This window comes from Labrus bergylta, chromosome 11 (assembly GCF_963930695.1).
Source record: "Labrus bergylta chromosome 11, fLabBer1.1, whole genome shotgun sequence".
Lineage (NCBI taxonomy): Eukaryota > Metazoa > Chordata > Actinopteri > Labriformes > Labridae > Labrus > Labrus bergylta.
In genome coordinates this window covers 23,191,718-23,207,976 of record NC_089205.1, presented here as the reverse complement: position 1 = coordinate 23,207,976, position 16,259 = coordinate 23,191,718, and the positions used below count along the sequence as shown (strand labels likewise).

Below are 16,259 nucleotides of genomic sequence, written 5' to 3'. Positions count from 1 at the left end.
GGTCGTTTCTTGTTGAATGTCATTGAGTCCTGCATTCAGAGAGCACTCCAGTTCTAAGTCCAGGGTTGCTGTAGTCAAGTCCACTCTCTAACCCACTCCTCTACTAACCTATGATGTATCGACACCCCACTCTGCATACTAATTCTAACAGGTTTGGAGGATGTTGTACATTAACGCTGACAAAGTGACATAACTAAGAGTGCTACAAAAAATGACAGTATGCAAATAAATGAATTTTGAGTGTCTTGTTGATGGACTCCATTGTCCCATAATGCATTGCACATATGTAATGAAGCAGCTCAGAGGAGAAAAACATCAAACACAGCTGTGGGTGGTGGTGAGACAGCTCCAGAAATATCCTTCAAAATAAGAAAAACATTAAGCGTTACAAGTTTGGACAAACATTTTTCTTTGTCATTGTTCTGTCCAAATTGATTGTGCCTGCAGCTATACGAAGCCACATGTCTAGCATCATTTCACATTAGAAAACGCAGAAAAGCTGCATTCATCCCTTGTGTACTAAACATTGTTTTTTGAACACTTGTATAGATTTAGGGCAATGAGCTTTGTCCTCACACGTCACACACGTCTAGCTATCTTGTGAATAAATGCCAGCCGATTGATCCTGTTGACGTTTGCTTGCTGTCATGATCAACATATACGGCGAAGAAATTTGGACGAAGGACTTTTGTTCCATTAAAGAGTTCTAACAAACAAAACCGGCATCCTATGACTGTTAGATCAAACATAACCCGACCATCAGTGATATCAATCCAACACACCGGGAACATTATGTACACACATGGCTTGCTGCCTCGAAATTCTAGTCAATTGATGTGATCCGAGTTCTCCCTGAAAGACACCAGAATCTCTTCTCTTTCTAAACATTTGTAAACATTCGAGACACTTATGCAGAGCTTTACTTCACATTCTCATCTACTCCCCACTCGACTCTTGTCATTGTTTGTCCATTACAGATGCAGTAGGCACACATGATGTACCCTCCTTAGAAATGCAGGACATGCAGCCACAATGAGCCCATGAGGGCATTGTTAAACCTGTGTAACCATGTGTAAGTGACTTTGATTGATTGGAGCAACAGTAACACTATAAACTACACCTCCATGTTAACCCCTCTATAACAAATCACTATGCAAGATTTACTCCCCTGTCTTTCTGCAGCACTGGTAACATTTTAGACAATATAATTTTCCTCAAAATGCATCTGCTTCCATTTACTTATCAGGAGTGTGTTGATGGTATTAAAGTAGTTTAGTGACCTCCTTTCATGCAAAGACAATGCACGTAACAATTACAAATTACACACAGCTGTGTGTCGGTTTGTTTATGTTCTGGTCAGTTATGTTTCATTTTTTGGTTTCATAAATAACTTTTAAGAAGTCTTCTTTGGGGTTGGAGCAAGAGAATCCTTTACAGCCACTCAAACAAAGTTTAATCAAGTTGATATGACAGAGGTCGAGTTGTTCTGACAAAGAGCTCACGTTTCTCAGCTGGTTCTCCCTGCTTCACTTGTGCTTTATGCAGTAATGTCCTAACTAAGACAATAAGCTGTTGATGCTGTATCGAAGAAGTAATTAAATATGGCTGCATTGAGAAGAAAATGCTCATGCTGACAGCCGTCAGGGAGTCACACGTGAATCTGATCTCTACAGCTCCCTCAGATTGTCTAACAAACAGCGTGCATTATTCATGTTGTTGGAATTTAGAGGAAAACAATATCTGCAGAATAAACCACTGGGCTTCCATCATGGAGATTAGCTTTAGGCTAATAACATGAACAAGGTCGCTCCTTGAAATATGGAAAAACACTGATGTGCATTTTAAGCGGAGTTTTTGAGGATCTTCATCGTGTGTGTCTCACTTTATTCCTCGAGTAACTTTTTTTGTGAATTTAAACACTGAAGGCAATAAGATGTTAATGGATAAGGTCAGGGATTATTTAGGGAGGATCAGCACTCACGCTGCAGCTCCTCTGATTGCATACGTTAGATCTTATTTTAATGAGTCTTATTAATGCAGGAGGACAGTGAAGTGGTCTGCACAGTCGTCCTTCATCTTCTTTGTATGTTTTATTTCATCAGTGATATAAGAAATGGGCGGTGCACTGTTGCTGTTCCAGTGGGTAGCAGAGGTGACACAGCACCTGATGAGCTGTTTGTTTATCTGAACTCAGCCTGAACCTCCTCAGATCAATACTGAGAGTGTTACAGTTAATGGATGGAGGATATTACACTTTATTAACACTTGGATCAAGCTCTTAAATGGATCAAAAATGTGTTTGGCAAAGATCACACAGCTATTTAGAGCATTATTTAACCCTGTTAAAAAGCTTCTTCCTCTCCAAGGCAGACATTCCTCCTCCCCCTCCTCCTCCCTCCCTCCTCAGTCATATTAGCCGAGGTTTCATCAGTGTAGGAACTCCAATTCCACATTCTCTTAAATCTTTCTCACTCTTATTAATTCAAACAGCACAGCTTCAGCCCCGTCCCTCTTGGCCAAAATATGAAGTTTAGTTAACAAGTCATCTGCTAATGTTGGCACCATCATGGATTAATGGGGAATGAAAGGGAGTGAGAGGAGCAGGGCAGACAGGGGGAGGAGGGAGGGTGTGTGGACCCTTCTGCACATACTGTATCTCTGTTATAGGTTTTTTTTTATCTCAGAGATTGCACCCTGAAACTGTTGTCTTGCATAAAGATGCTGCTGCTGCTTCTCCTCCTCCTCCTCCCCTCCTCTTCACACCTACCTGCTTATGACAAGAATAATCAGACTGGAGCCTCTGCGGGGGCCACTGATAGTGCCCACGCCGTCCATGTTTTATTTAACAACTGTTGCCTTGAAAGTCTGTGCAAACTTCCCGTCTTCTGTCTTTGTAATGGTTTTGTCACTTATCTGGCTGATAAACTCTCGTGTTGCATCTCTCAGACTGAGGAGGCCGGCACGATGAAAGCCTTTCGATGGCTTGGTGGTTCTGTGTCTCATCGTCGTTGTCATGTGGCATCTCTTTTGCTCTTTCAGTCTTGTCTTTTTGTGCATTATTAAAAAAATAATTAAAGAAAAAAATGCCCTCAACCTGAGCAAACAGTAGCAAAATCAGAATGGCAAACAGATGTAAATCCAGTTGTACAGCTCAAACAGAGGACTATAGCATGTTGTCGTTGTTTAGGTAGTGTCAGTGACATGTTGATGACATTTAAACATTATTCAGTAAAAAAAAATATGTATATATTGAATTTATTCGATTAAGCTTTTACATTTCGATAAAAGAAAGTAAATATTTAAGGCTTTAGCTGCACTGCATGAACCAACAACCACAATCTATTATTCTTAAAGGTGTCCATTTTGACAGTTTATAGCTGATGTACTGATTGATAAGTGATACACAGCATCAGAAAATGGTTTAGATTTTCATGTTGTCTGTGAAGTAAATGAGGAGTGTTTAAAATACCGTCTACATCTAAAATAAAAAAAAAATCTGCTCTTATTCGATAAATAATTGATAAGATCCATGTCAGTGACTGGTTCTAATTAAAATGCTAATATGACTTTTGGGCTGTGAAAAAGCACAATGAGAAGATATATTTAGTTTAAACAGCAGCTATTAAATAGACCACTGGCTTACAAAGTGGGTGCCGCTGCACCCCCAGGGTGGGTTGAGGACAGGCCAAGGGTGCAGGAAGATCCATCATGTCATTGTTCATTTATTCTGCATTTTTTTAACAACAGCCCCCCCCCCCCTTAAAGAGTAGGCAACCTTAATATTCATTATATGTTTTGATTTGTTTTCGACCAAATCAAGAGAGAAGAAAAAAGCAATGAATATCAGAATCATTTAAAGACCTCTGTTTGATATACTGCAGCTAATGATGTGACAACCCAGCTGTTGTTTGTCTGAACAACAGAAAAGTTTCCAGCTCTGAGATTTTTCAGAAGGTAAGCAGTCAGAAGAGCAGTCAGAGCAAATTAAAGGGTTGTTTTTTTTTTTTGGTTTGTTTGTTTTCTTTTCTTACATTTCTTTTTGGGCTTTTTATGCCTTTATTTCAGTGAAGAGTGGGAAATTGAGAGGAGAGAGCGAGGAATGACATGTGAGGAAGGATCTGGGGGTTGGAGTTTTGCAGTGAGGTCACAGGGCGCGTGACCTCACTGCGAGGTCAAATATACAGTCGATGAATGAGACGTTTGACAGGGTAACCACACAACAGACCTCATCAAAGTACTACATACCCGATTATGATATATGACGATGTTGATGTTGATGACAACAATGATGATATTTAGGATGTTACTGATGCTGATTAGAATTCTTATAAGAAGTTGTCGATGTTGTTGATGATAAATTTAAATGAAAAAAAGATGCTCTGCCTCTCAGCCCCTGTGACTGATAGGACTAAAAGCTGATTGTTTGCACTTCATGACGTTGTTACCTCCTCTCTACATACTTGCTTGTGTTTTACTTACTCCTTGATTGTGGCTTTGGACAAAAGCGTAGACCTCCTAAATGAATTGTAGAATATATCAAAACGGTTTGTTTGATCCCAGACTTCCCTTTAAAAAAAGACACTGCTCTAAAAAGTCTCAGATCATCTGCCAGAAATAATCCCCCCTTACTTTTTTACAATATTCAAATTAAATGTGTATTAATCACTGTGATATAAAAATAGGTTTTACATATATTTAGTTCATAATACAGTGTATGAAGACGGAACAAATGTGACATGAGTACTGGCTAACAAAGATAAGCCACTAGTGTTCATTTGATTCACTCCTGGTTATTTAAAGACAGTGAATGTTTCACAAGCTATGACAGCATGAAGCTGAATAAAGAAGATGAAATATTCCTTTTTCTTCTTATGCAAATGAAAATGTTACAGTTAAACCTCTTCTGAGAGAAGTGACAACTTGATTTACTCTGCAGAGCATTTGATGACAATCTTGCATCAAGACTGCTGCTACTGAACGTTTGGATTTTATTCATCAAGCACGACAAAGACGGAACTATTCAGGGACACAAACCCCAAAGTGTATAAAAACAACAACACTCTTTTAGCTGAACCTCTCAGTGTGTTATTTACATTTACAGTTTGGGATGAGTGTCATTATGTCAAAGTTGTAATGTGGAGCACTGAATAATTACCTTCTTCTAAACAGTTTGATGCATCAAAGAGAACAAAAAAACCAATGAATTTGAATCAAAGAAGAAAAAGAAAGTGAGGTATACTTTGACACAATGATCAGAAGATGTGCTTTTCCACCTGAAACAAAAGCTTCAGGATCAAGTGTGTTTACTTCTTCATCACGTGCACGCACACACACACTGTACACAGCTGAAGTCTTACATCAGGTTTTAATTGGGAGTACTCGTTTACAATTTAACGGAGCAATCATCCTGACTTCATTTAAACTTGACTTTTTACTCAGGATGTGAAAATAATCAAAAACTATTTTTTTAAATATCTTCCTAAACTCTTTAAAGTCAAAGTATTTATTGACTCAGTTAAGTTATTCTTTTATCACACTTAGTGCTCATCTTTAACAATGTTGATATCGTTGCTGCAGAGTAGTAGCATTTGAGTAAAGTTTTCATTAAGACTTTACAAAAGGTTGAAAACTATGAAATAGAACTGAGGTTTGTGTTGTTACCCACTCGGATCCTCGGTCCTTCTGAAATACAAGCTGCATGTGCAGAAGTGCTTAAAGCAGATGATCCTGGTAGTGAGTAATGGAGCCCAGCAGAGACATGTCTGCAGACTTTAAGTGCGCAGATAGTCGGGCTTTGCTCTCACCAGCAGCCTGGGTCAGTATAGCCAGAAACCTGGAGGATGATGTATTCCTGTGAAGCCCTCATGAATCCTTCATCAGAGTGTCTGAACATTGATCAGATTGAGTATTTGCCCAAAGGCTGGACTTTGCTCTGAAGTGTGCAGAATATTCTCACAGTGAGACAAAAGAGGTGAAAAAAAGGACAATGTGCGAGGCTAGCTTCAATACAGTGCATGCACTAAGAAACAAACTGAAGTGCTTTGTCCTCAGTTTGTTTTATGGAACTCTGATATTAACACTCAGACTGCAAACAGATTTTCACAGGCTCGGTTGTAACTGCTGTTGAATCTTGACGGCTGGTAGTAACTGCTGTTATTCAGATCTGAAATGAGGCTTATGAATGTCTGCCCATGAAGTGGAGAACACATTCTCCGAATGACTCATCCGAAAGACACACGGGCGCTGCGGACAAATTCCTGCAGAGGCAGTGAGATTCTGGAGGACAAGAGTTGCCTGTTTCACAAAACAGCAGCAGGATGAGTCTACACTGATTAGAATATGTCTGAAATTATGTCTGAGAAATGTCTGTGATTATCCGCTGACTGAATTCGTCATCTGAATGAGATCATAACAGGTTAACCAGAAATGTGAAGACATTACCGCTGGGAGCAGCCCTGTTTAACTGGGGCTTTTAAGTACGACTTGGTTATTATGCTACAGTTTATTCTCATGCTGCTGTTTGCTAAACCTGCAGAGTGCTGTGCTCATGGAGGATTCATGTTGCGTCTCTGTAAATAATATAACAAACTCGTTTTGTTAAGGGTCCTGATGACATTGTAATTCATTGAGGCTATACAGATAAAGATTGATTGATTAATATCTGTTATTGAAAACATCTTCAGATTGATAAATCATTAGACCATGGGCCCTTGACATTGGAAGCTTCCCCACTTTGCATGCAGGATCCGCCACCAGACTGAAACAGATTAAAAAGACTGCCAACAAACATGGCTGTGTTGTTTGCAATCAATTTCCATGTCCTTTTGTGACAGTTTGGCATCCCTTTGAAGTACTTTTGTAATTCTCTGTGGTCATTTGGCAGCTCTGTCTTTTTTTAAAAAATTTTTTAAAGATATCTTTTTATAGTTGTTTTCGTTTTCAGGGGAGGATTTCAAAAGACAGTTAATACACGATTCACTGCCACTAAATGGTGACATTGCAACGGATATATTTAGGTGGTAGGTGAAGGCGAGACACATGTGGCATTCTTAAATAGTAAGAAAAAACATGTCTGCACTGCAAAATAGTAAGAGTTAAGGTAACTGATTAGATACCGGTGGAACCATTTCAAACCTTCTCCCGACCACTAATGAATGTTTAAATCATTGTTGAAGACCCGTCTCTTCTCTGTGGCCTTCCTCTGAGATACCTTTTATCACAACCAGTTGCACTCTGATTGTTACTCTTTTACTCGTTAAAGCACTTTGGCCAACCGTGATTATTGTCAAACGTGCGCTGTAAAAAAAGTTGCCTTGATTAGAACTGCACATAATAAAATGTAAAAAAAGTTATTATGTCAAATCATCAGTAATGCCTCTTACTCTCATGCATCTATGATACTCCAAGAAGCTTTTTCTTTGTTTCCTTTTCCTCTCAGCTGAATACAACATGACCCTCTGATCGGGTGTCAAACACAACTGTAAATATTTGATCTTTTTTTTTTTTTTGATGATGTGTAGCCTAAAGTGTAAAAAAAGTAATCTTAGATCATTAACACCTGAAGGACTTCATGTCATAGGATTAACATGTTGATCAGAAAGTCCTCCTCTGATTACTGTGCTAACACTCGAGACTTTGTGCTGCTCTTTGTTCACAGATTGATTTAGGATTTGTCTGTTTGTCGGAAATAAAAGCTGTTGACATATTTGCGGTTGGGCGCAGTGGAAGCTTTTGTCTTAACAGGTGCAGTGATTCATTCTGCCGTCTCCTCTCTCTGCGCTGCGTCTGCACCGAGACTCTCCCACTGTGACTGTTTAATTAGTCACCAATGTTTGTGTCAGTGTTTGAGCGCCGGGCTGCTCGGCTCCCTCGGTGACAAACTGTTGCCAAAGAAACGTATCCACAGCGAGCTCGATCCACTGATGCCGAGGGGCGTCTTGAGGAGTTCAGGGGGTGATTGAATTGTTTACAGCTCTGCTCTCTTTTTCACTTTTCTGTTGGGAAATATAGCATCATTTATGTCTGCTCGCCTTTTCCTTTGGCATAAATCTGAAGTGACTAATGGTGCTTGGTGCCTCCTCGCCTTCCAAATGACACTGTGAATATCAAAAGGATTGATCAAAGACTTTATTAGCTACAGCACTCAAGACTAACCCGCTCACTAACATTTCTTTGTACTGTATATATAGGAAATCTGACATTTACACGCTCCGTTTCTTTTTCTTTTTTTATGGTGTGCTTATTTTTTGCTGACATTTTTTTTCTTCAGTCGAACAAAACTCTGGAGATTGTTTTAGCTCAGCTTATGCCCACTGACAGATTGTATCTCTCCAGAATCCCAATTTTGCTGTTGAAGCACAGGCACTAGATAGACTGTGAAAGACAGATATTTCTTTGATTGAAATTTTAGGAAATTAAAACTAGGATTGGTTTTATTTAGCCCTGACTTTAGGTATGATTGTATTGAAGATCTCTCGCTTTAAATGCAATGTCATGTTAATATTGTACATTTTAGACAGAGTTAGTCACTAATCAAAGACATGTGCTTCACAAACTTCAGCACCATGCATAATCTACCACACCATGCATGTTCTGCAACTGAAGCACTATGACTCCCTCCTCATGCAAATCTGCTGACTCCAGTGCCACCCAGAGGTGTTCATGTTGCTGCAGCTCTGTCACACTTTGATTCTACCCTTCTCACCTTGACGGCCCTCCTCGATCAAGGCTGTGGTGTTTGAGCACCGTCTCCTCTGAAGAGCCATTTTTCTGCTCAGATCTGAATATCCCTCTAAATGCACCACCCATCCTCTTCTGTCTCCCCTCTTTTTTTCTTCTCCTCCTCTTCATTGAGCCATCGTGTCGACCTTGATTGTCTGGTAATCAAGGCACCAACAAGTTCCTCCTTGTCTGACTTCTAAAATAAAGGATAAACCTGAGGATTCAATCTTCCAAAAATCGGAGATCTCATTAGCAGCATTAATCTTCAATTGTCATCTCACTTTTCTGCCTTCTTTCCTCCCCCCTTTGTCTCTCTCTCTCTCTCCCTCTCAGGTCTACATCCCCTGCAGAACTGCTATTGTCCTGGCCAACGAGGAGATAGATTACTGTTATTAGAGGATGATTGTCTCCACAGAGACCAGGATCGAGAATGGATTCCAAGCTCAAACCGAGTGTTAACAATCACCTTCATCTCAAAGTGTCAACCTTGCACACAACCCGTACCCACTTTCTGTTTTTGAGCTTTTTCTAAACGGGATAAAAAAAAATCTTCTCGTGCTTTCAAACACCATCTGCAACCTTAGATGCTGTGTAACCCCATTTACTACAGATTGCTCCATTTGGGAAGCGTCCAACCTAACCAGTAGATAGACGCTAAAAGTTTAAACCCTGCCGAGTCCGTCCACCACCAGCCAGCAGACATTTATGGGCTCTGTGAATTTGGCTTGTCATCTCAAACACATGACCAACGACTGTGGCATAAAAAGAGGCAAAACTGCACCATTCAAACATTGGACACGCTCAGAGAAAATCAGAATACTGTAGATTGTCACATCTAACTTGCTTTGATAATTTTGTATTAAAATACTCACAACGTGATGGTGTCAAAGACACGCAGAGATTTACAGTGAGACCAGCTCATGAAATTCAAAAAGTCAACGTATTTAATCACTGTGATCCATCTTTGTTCATTTGCATTGTGGGACATTTTACGTATAAAAATAATGTAATTTGCACAAAGTAATGAGCTGTGTTGAATTATTACACTTTTAATGGGTATCTGAAACATTTGTGTTGTAATGTTTAAATTTATGTTTCTACTGGGAGCGTTTGTGCGGTTATTTATGGCCCTGTTATTAAGCCAGTAATTTGCTGCTGAAGCAAAGTGATCAAATTACTTCATTTGTTCACAGCGTGTTGTATAACTTACAAGTAACATTTTACCTGTATTACACTGTTTTCTTTCCCACTTTGCAAAAATGAACGCATAGTTTCTCCAACATTAAATCATGTTAACGTAGTGTATGTTGTGAATTTCACTAACTGCTCACTTCTACTGGAGAAAGTCGACACTGTAGATCCACACATCAGACAACACGACGATGTATGAGTATAGGACGACTCAAACAGCTGACTTATGTGCACTTTTTTCATTAGCATTCCCACCAAACATAGAAACAGTCTAAATCAAGACAAAGAAAGAAATGTGCCTCGTCTAATAAGCTGACTTTTTGTGTTTTCTCAACATACTCGGTGATGGAAATCTCCGTTCATGCAATGCTCAAGCTGTGTTCCCCATAGCTTTCACATGAGAAGCTTATTGATCAGTTAAAATATAGGGAACATCACACACTGTTGATATGTGACTGTTATTGTGATGGCTGAGCTCAGTCTCTCAGACAACATGTTATTAAAATAGTGTATAATACAAGAGCCTTCATGTTTTCATGTTATGAGTGAATGACTGTTATAATTGATCCTCTTTCAGCCTTTATGTTCTTTTGAATCCCCCCTCTTCCCTCTAAAAGTCCCTCCTCCCTTCATGAATGGATGTCTTTATGATTATTCGCAGTATTTTCTCCATTTTGTATCAAAGCAGAACTGTCACTGTCAGTGGAACAGGCGCTGATTTGGGGCATCCCAGAGAAAGGCTAATGCCTTGGTTCCCTGCCATAGATACTTTAATTCTGTGATCCACACCTACTGCATTAATACACATTCTTAAGCTGTGTATTGTAGCATATGTCAGCGTTTTGATCTGCCACCCCTGCAGCTGAAGAAAGCAAATTTATATTCAGGACCGTCTTTCTGTGTTTAGCCAAAAGTATCATGAACATGTCATTCCTTTTTGTGTAACACCAAAGTGTTTAAAAGACGCCTTCCTGCTCCTCTCCAAAAGCACAGAGAGGATCACTCTGCATACATTTCAGCCAGCGAGGTTGTTAGACTGAAGTGGAGTGTTTAATCATCCCTCATCTGACCCAATGTCATTGTCATTTTAATCGTGCCAAAATAAATTGTCTGCATTTGTTCTCAAAAGTAAAATTGATGTGTGATACACAATAACTATCGCAGCATATTTCTTTCATTATTACTAATGATAATAAATCAGAGGCTGTCGAGACACAAGAACAATGTGGATGAAGTGAATGTGCAGTCTGACTGCTGATTCTGTCCCAACACACACTCATGGAAATATAAGAGCTGTAGCATCATCTGCAGTCTGCTCTGACTCTGTCACCGAGTCTTCATTTGGGATTCTGTTTTGATTCCCTGTAAATATTTCTCTTTTGTAAGTAACTTTAACAAGCGATACTACAAAGTGGGAGTTAGACCACATAGTCTTAATCATAATAACATGAACATTGTTTCTTGGTGTTCATGTCATTACGAATCAAATAAGCTAAATAAGGTCCCTTGGACTACAGCCTCCGTACATTGTGCGCGCACTAAACACTGCAAGGAACGTCTTTTGAGTGACAAAGACTTTATTAGGAGTTCATTGGACAGCACTAAGACTACAGGTTTGGTGCTTTGTTTCATGAGAATAGAACATCTACTGATTGGGAGTTTTTAAAGGAGATGCACTGTTCTTGTGGTACCACTACCTCATCTGGTAATTGTTATGATTTGTTAATAATTGATGTATAATTTATGATCTGATAATACACTATTTATAAAAACATGCATGACAATGACACAAGTTTGATAGCGTAAACAAAAGAGAACATTAAGGGGAAACAATACAATATATCGAAAAGCCATTTTTGCTTAACCGAGCTTCTGTAAGCCTGTTTGAATATACACATCGTGAACTGAGTGCAGTAAGATAGTCGACCAGACTTGAATAAGAAAAGCTCTTAAATCTTAGGACGACTAAAAAAAAAGGAATCAGCTCTGCACACTGCAGTACAGAACATAAAGTTTCAGTTTCCATTTGGTGACCATGTAAGCTGTGAAATGTTGTAACAGGACTGTTCAGAGCAACCGCCTCAGTGATTCCCACAACATGATGTAAGGAGGGTGAAAGACAACTCATCAGACTGTAATTCTTACAGTTTCATTTCCTCGGCATCTGCTCTTTGTGCTACTTACACCAGATTATGTGTCTTTGTGCGCTGCCGAAATGAGCAGCTTTTAATAGCAGGCGCACCATGAAAGGCAGTTTGGAAAGATCACAATGAAGCTTTTGTCGAGGCTGTCTTATAAAGGTGCTGACTCAATTCTGAAATAATTTCTGGGTTCATTCAGAGGGTATTTCTCTTCTATTATGTTTTATTCCTTTGCTGGTTATTCTGTTTCTGAACGTTTTGTTAACCCCCTGGTTTTTGGGTGGCTCGCTTGATTAAGTTACTGTATTCTGAAGATGAATTCATTTTTAGCAGAAACTGTCAAGTACTAAATGAAAGCAAATGCCAAAAAATAAATACCCCCCCCCCCCCCGCCTTAAAATAAAGCCTTCTGGCTTTTTCCATAAATGGCCCTCAGTTGTTTTACAATATTCATGTGCTGCCACAGGGGATGCATCGTACAATGTAATGCAGTCCAATCCAATTACCATGCAAATTTGTTCACAGAATAAAATAACAGAAACAACTCGGAGCATAAAGCGAAGTGTGGCCTCAGAAATCACCTGAGTTAAACCAACACTCTCTGAAGCTGCACATCCTAAACTTGAAGCTTCACAGGGTCAGGTGTTGGACCATTGCTTTTTCATGTGGGGTTGCGCTGAATTTTACAGATGTTTACGTTGTTGGAAGCAACCCCTGAAGATTTGGCTGCTATACAATATGCAGCACATACAGTATATGTTGTGTAGTACACGAGTGGATTTTTATTAGAAACCCTGAAAGCACAGTGTGCTCGGTGTTGTAACAGTTTGTCTTTGTGTATTTCTTATGGGCTCACGGGTAAAATCGCCTGGAGGGAAGATCCAACAGAATGCAATATTGTGGAAGTCAGAATTGGGGCTATGACATGCACAAAGAGGATGTTTTCAGAGCCTGACCCAGGAGACTGCACAAGTCAGAGAGGGATTTCAGCGAGCACGCGCTGCTGCAGCTCGAATACAAACTGCCTGCCATGATACTCTCTTCTGTTGCTTCAGCTTTCAGATAAATGCTTGCTTAGACTCAGACAAACATTCCAGAAATTAGAAATGTGAAGTTAATTGCACGAATTTGTGAATTGTTTGTTTGGTCATGTGGCATTTTATCTGCGGGCAGAGAAGGAAAACAACCAATGAATAATTTCATGAACAAATGCAAAGGGTTATTTAGTATTCGCATTCAAAGTCTAGTATAAAGCAACCAATATTATAGCTGCAACTGGCAAACGGACGTGAAAAAAAGTCGCCATATAAACCTGAATTTAAAGAGCTAAACTTGCTTCATCCCATTCTAAGTCAATGTTCTTAAGTATTGTTCTTATTATCTTTACATTAAGCTAATCCTGTACAATGAACAATTAATTAATATTGGCTCAACAAGAAGATTTGACTTCCTTCCTCTCCTGAATATAAACAACACTTTGAAAGAAAGACACTTATTCTTCATTGTTGTTTTTGAAGTCAGCTAGCCTGTGGTGTTCACAAGAATCAGCTCCTGGTGGTGTGAATGCCCGGGGCGCCAAGTCTGCAAGCTCATCCTTCTTAGAAGAGCTTGTTGTGTTTTTCTCGGATGGTAAGATTGTGTTCTTTATGACCTAATAGTGCTTTTTTTTATGGTCAAAGGCTGCACTTCTCCAGTTCGTTTGAAGGACACTAAGCAGGGGAAAATGCATCATTAATAGGAGTGTACCAAATGTGCTGTATGAAAAATTAACAGGTTCCTTATAGGACGCAGCAGCTGCAACGAAAACATCACAACACATGGCACCAGAGAATATATGGTGGACATGAGAGTTTTGGAGTAGCCTCATGTTTTCCCTCTCATGCAATGCTGTTTCAGTTGAGTTAGAAAGGTAAGCATTCTGCTATACTATAATATATCAAGACCCAGCAAATGTTTAAACACCCAGAAGGTGACTTGAGATAAGATATGGCTGTTCTGAATGTACTAACAGTATCATCAGAGGCTCTTCACAAGTTTTAGTTGGGTTGCTAACCAAGAAAGTTGGAAGTTACATTTCTCCTTCGTAAATAAACAAAGTTTTAGAATCATATATCACAAAAAAGTCCAAATTAACTGATACAATTTCTGCTATTTGATTTGTCCAATTCCACTAGAACATGTGTCATTTCTGGCTGCCATCTTTATTTGAAGGGAAACAGCCAAAGACTGTATGAAACATGGACGTCGTCTCAGTGATGTCACCCATTGGTTACTGAAGGGGAGATTTGAAGCTCAATCACGGATGAAAGGTTGGGTCTTTGTCACATAATATAACAGGGGGAAGGTTTTTTACCTGCTTTTTGTAAAGTGTCTTGAGATAACATTTGTCATGAATTGGCGTTAAACAAATAGCATGTACATCGTATAACTTCAGTAATATCATCTGACCAAAGCCATTTTTTTGTACCAGGCTGTAAACATGTTTTTATTCCTGCTGTCATATTATTAAAATGGGGTTGGTTGTGACTTCCAGGGTTCTTGCAGTCAGCCTCATGTGGCTACTTGGGGAACTGCAGTTTCTGCACTGCTGGATTGGCCTGGAGGTTGCTGCTTGGAAACAGCAGCGATTCAGGAAAAGGGTTCAAATCTTTATATTGTGTAAATCATTATTTCAGGACTGTTAGAAGACTCTTAGATTATTTTTAGTTTGGAAACATGATGTTTATCTCTTTGACTTCAGTGTTATGGTGACACGAGAGGAACAAACTGAGGATGGTATGGGAGTTTTGGGCCTCCACTGTTTGTGCCACCAGCAAGGCTGAACATGTGACCGGGCCGTCTCTTAATCGAAAGCATGAAGATTAGAGGGATATCTATCTTCTAATCTGAATTTTGGCAGACAGTAAACAAGTGAGGTCAAACTGATTAGATTCTTTACTTTTATTGTGACTGATGTGATTGTAAAGATCATCGGGGTCAGAATCAGCCGCACTCTGGTGTGAGAAGAGATCAATGTGGGACTGTTGTTAGGCCCAGCAGAGAGTGCTGATATTCTGTATGCAAAACACTGGCAGTGACTGCTTCCAATGCAGATTTGGGACCCTCAGAGCCTCTTGTTTTCCATTGTAAGTTGTAATTAAAAGCATTCTCCTGGTGTTTCATGTCCTTTCAGTCCTTATTAAACTGATTTTAAAGTCAATACTGCAGCTCGAGCTTGTGTCGTCGCTTGAGAATAGCTGATAGGGAATCTGACATAAATGCGCAGATTGTGTTACTTAAGGCAGAAAAAGCAGCAATATATTTAAAGGGGGTTGTTCAAGTATATCTTACTTTAGTGAGGCAACTGGGAACTGCATTAGGCCTTCTACAAAAAACACCTTAGAGCTCTGACTCCCATTTATCAAGGCAATTGGCCCAAAGGCTGAGCAGCAGTTAACCATAAATCTAGAAATGTCAGATAAAGCAGCATATAGGCTAACACTTCTATAACAAATTCTGTCTTAGTTAGTTTTGGTGCACGGTGTTCATGTTATAGGCAGGGTAAAGAGGGGAATCATAAAGCTGCACCCAAATGATCTTAACTTCTGCAGCCGGCCTAAAAATGATGAAAGAATCTCTCTCAGACTGGAGTGAGCTAGGTCATGACTGTTTACATATGCTGAGCAATCGGCGAGGATCGCTTTGCATTGATAATCCCCAAATCCTGGTGTAGATTTTTGGGCCTGTATGTGAAACATCAGGCAGAAATAAGAGGATCACGACATGGTGCTGCTCCACAGCCACAGCAGGAAACTCCTAACAGAGCAGAACAGCTTTGTCTCTCTACTGAGTTTTGCAACTTCACATGAATCCAAAATCATCCTGGATCCATTGCCGTTGTCATAAAACAACAATGTCAGGAGGGAGGACTAGCAGGGACAGTTATCAATACGTGCAAAAAAATATTGATTCAAGGCAGCATATGAAATGAAGACCTGACGAATGTATGCATGATGTTTCTGAGTCTACATCCAGGAAGCCCTCAATTGGCGGTGGAGGGGGGGTTTGCTTGTAAAGAGCGCCATCTGGTGGTTACAGGCTGGAACATGCAGAATCAGATTATTTTAATGTTCGGGTGGAGCAACGAGAGGAGACAACTGCGCGGAATTGTGGGCTGGACATCCGCATGTGTTTTACGCGCGCACGGATGTGTGTGAATGTGTTTGT

General features: G+C 39.8%; 1 protein-coding gene across 1 annotated transcript in view; it reads left to right on the top strand.

Moving 5' to 3' along the window:
• The window catches only part of gbe1b (glucan (1,4-alpha-), branching enzyme 1b), a 72,807-nt gene extending 62,373 nt beyond the window's left edge, over positions 1-10,434 (top strand). Inside the window, exon 16 of the mRNA XM_020646310.3 lies at positions 9,055-10,434. Coding sequence (XP_020501966.2) covers positions 9,055-9,117 — 63 coding nt within the window. The 3' untranslated portion in view covers positions 9,118-10,434. The remainder of the gene's footprint in view (positions 1-9,054) is intronic.
• The last annotated feature ends 5,825 nt before the right edge of the window (positions 10,435-16,259 follow it).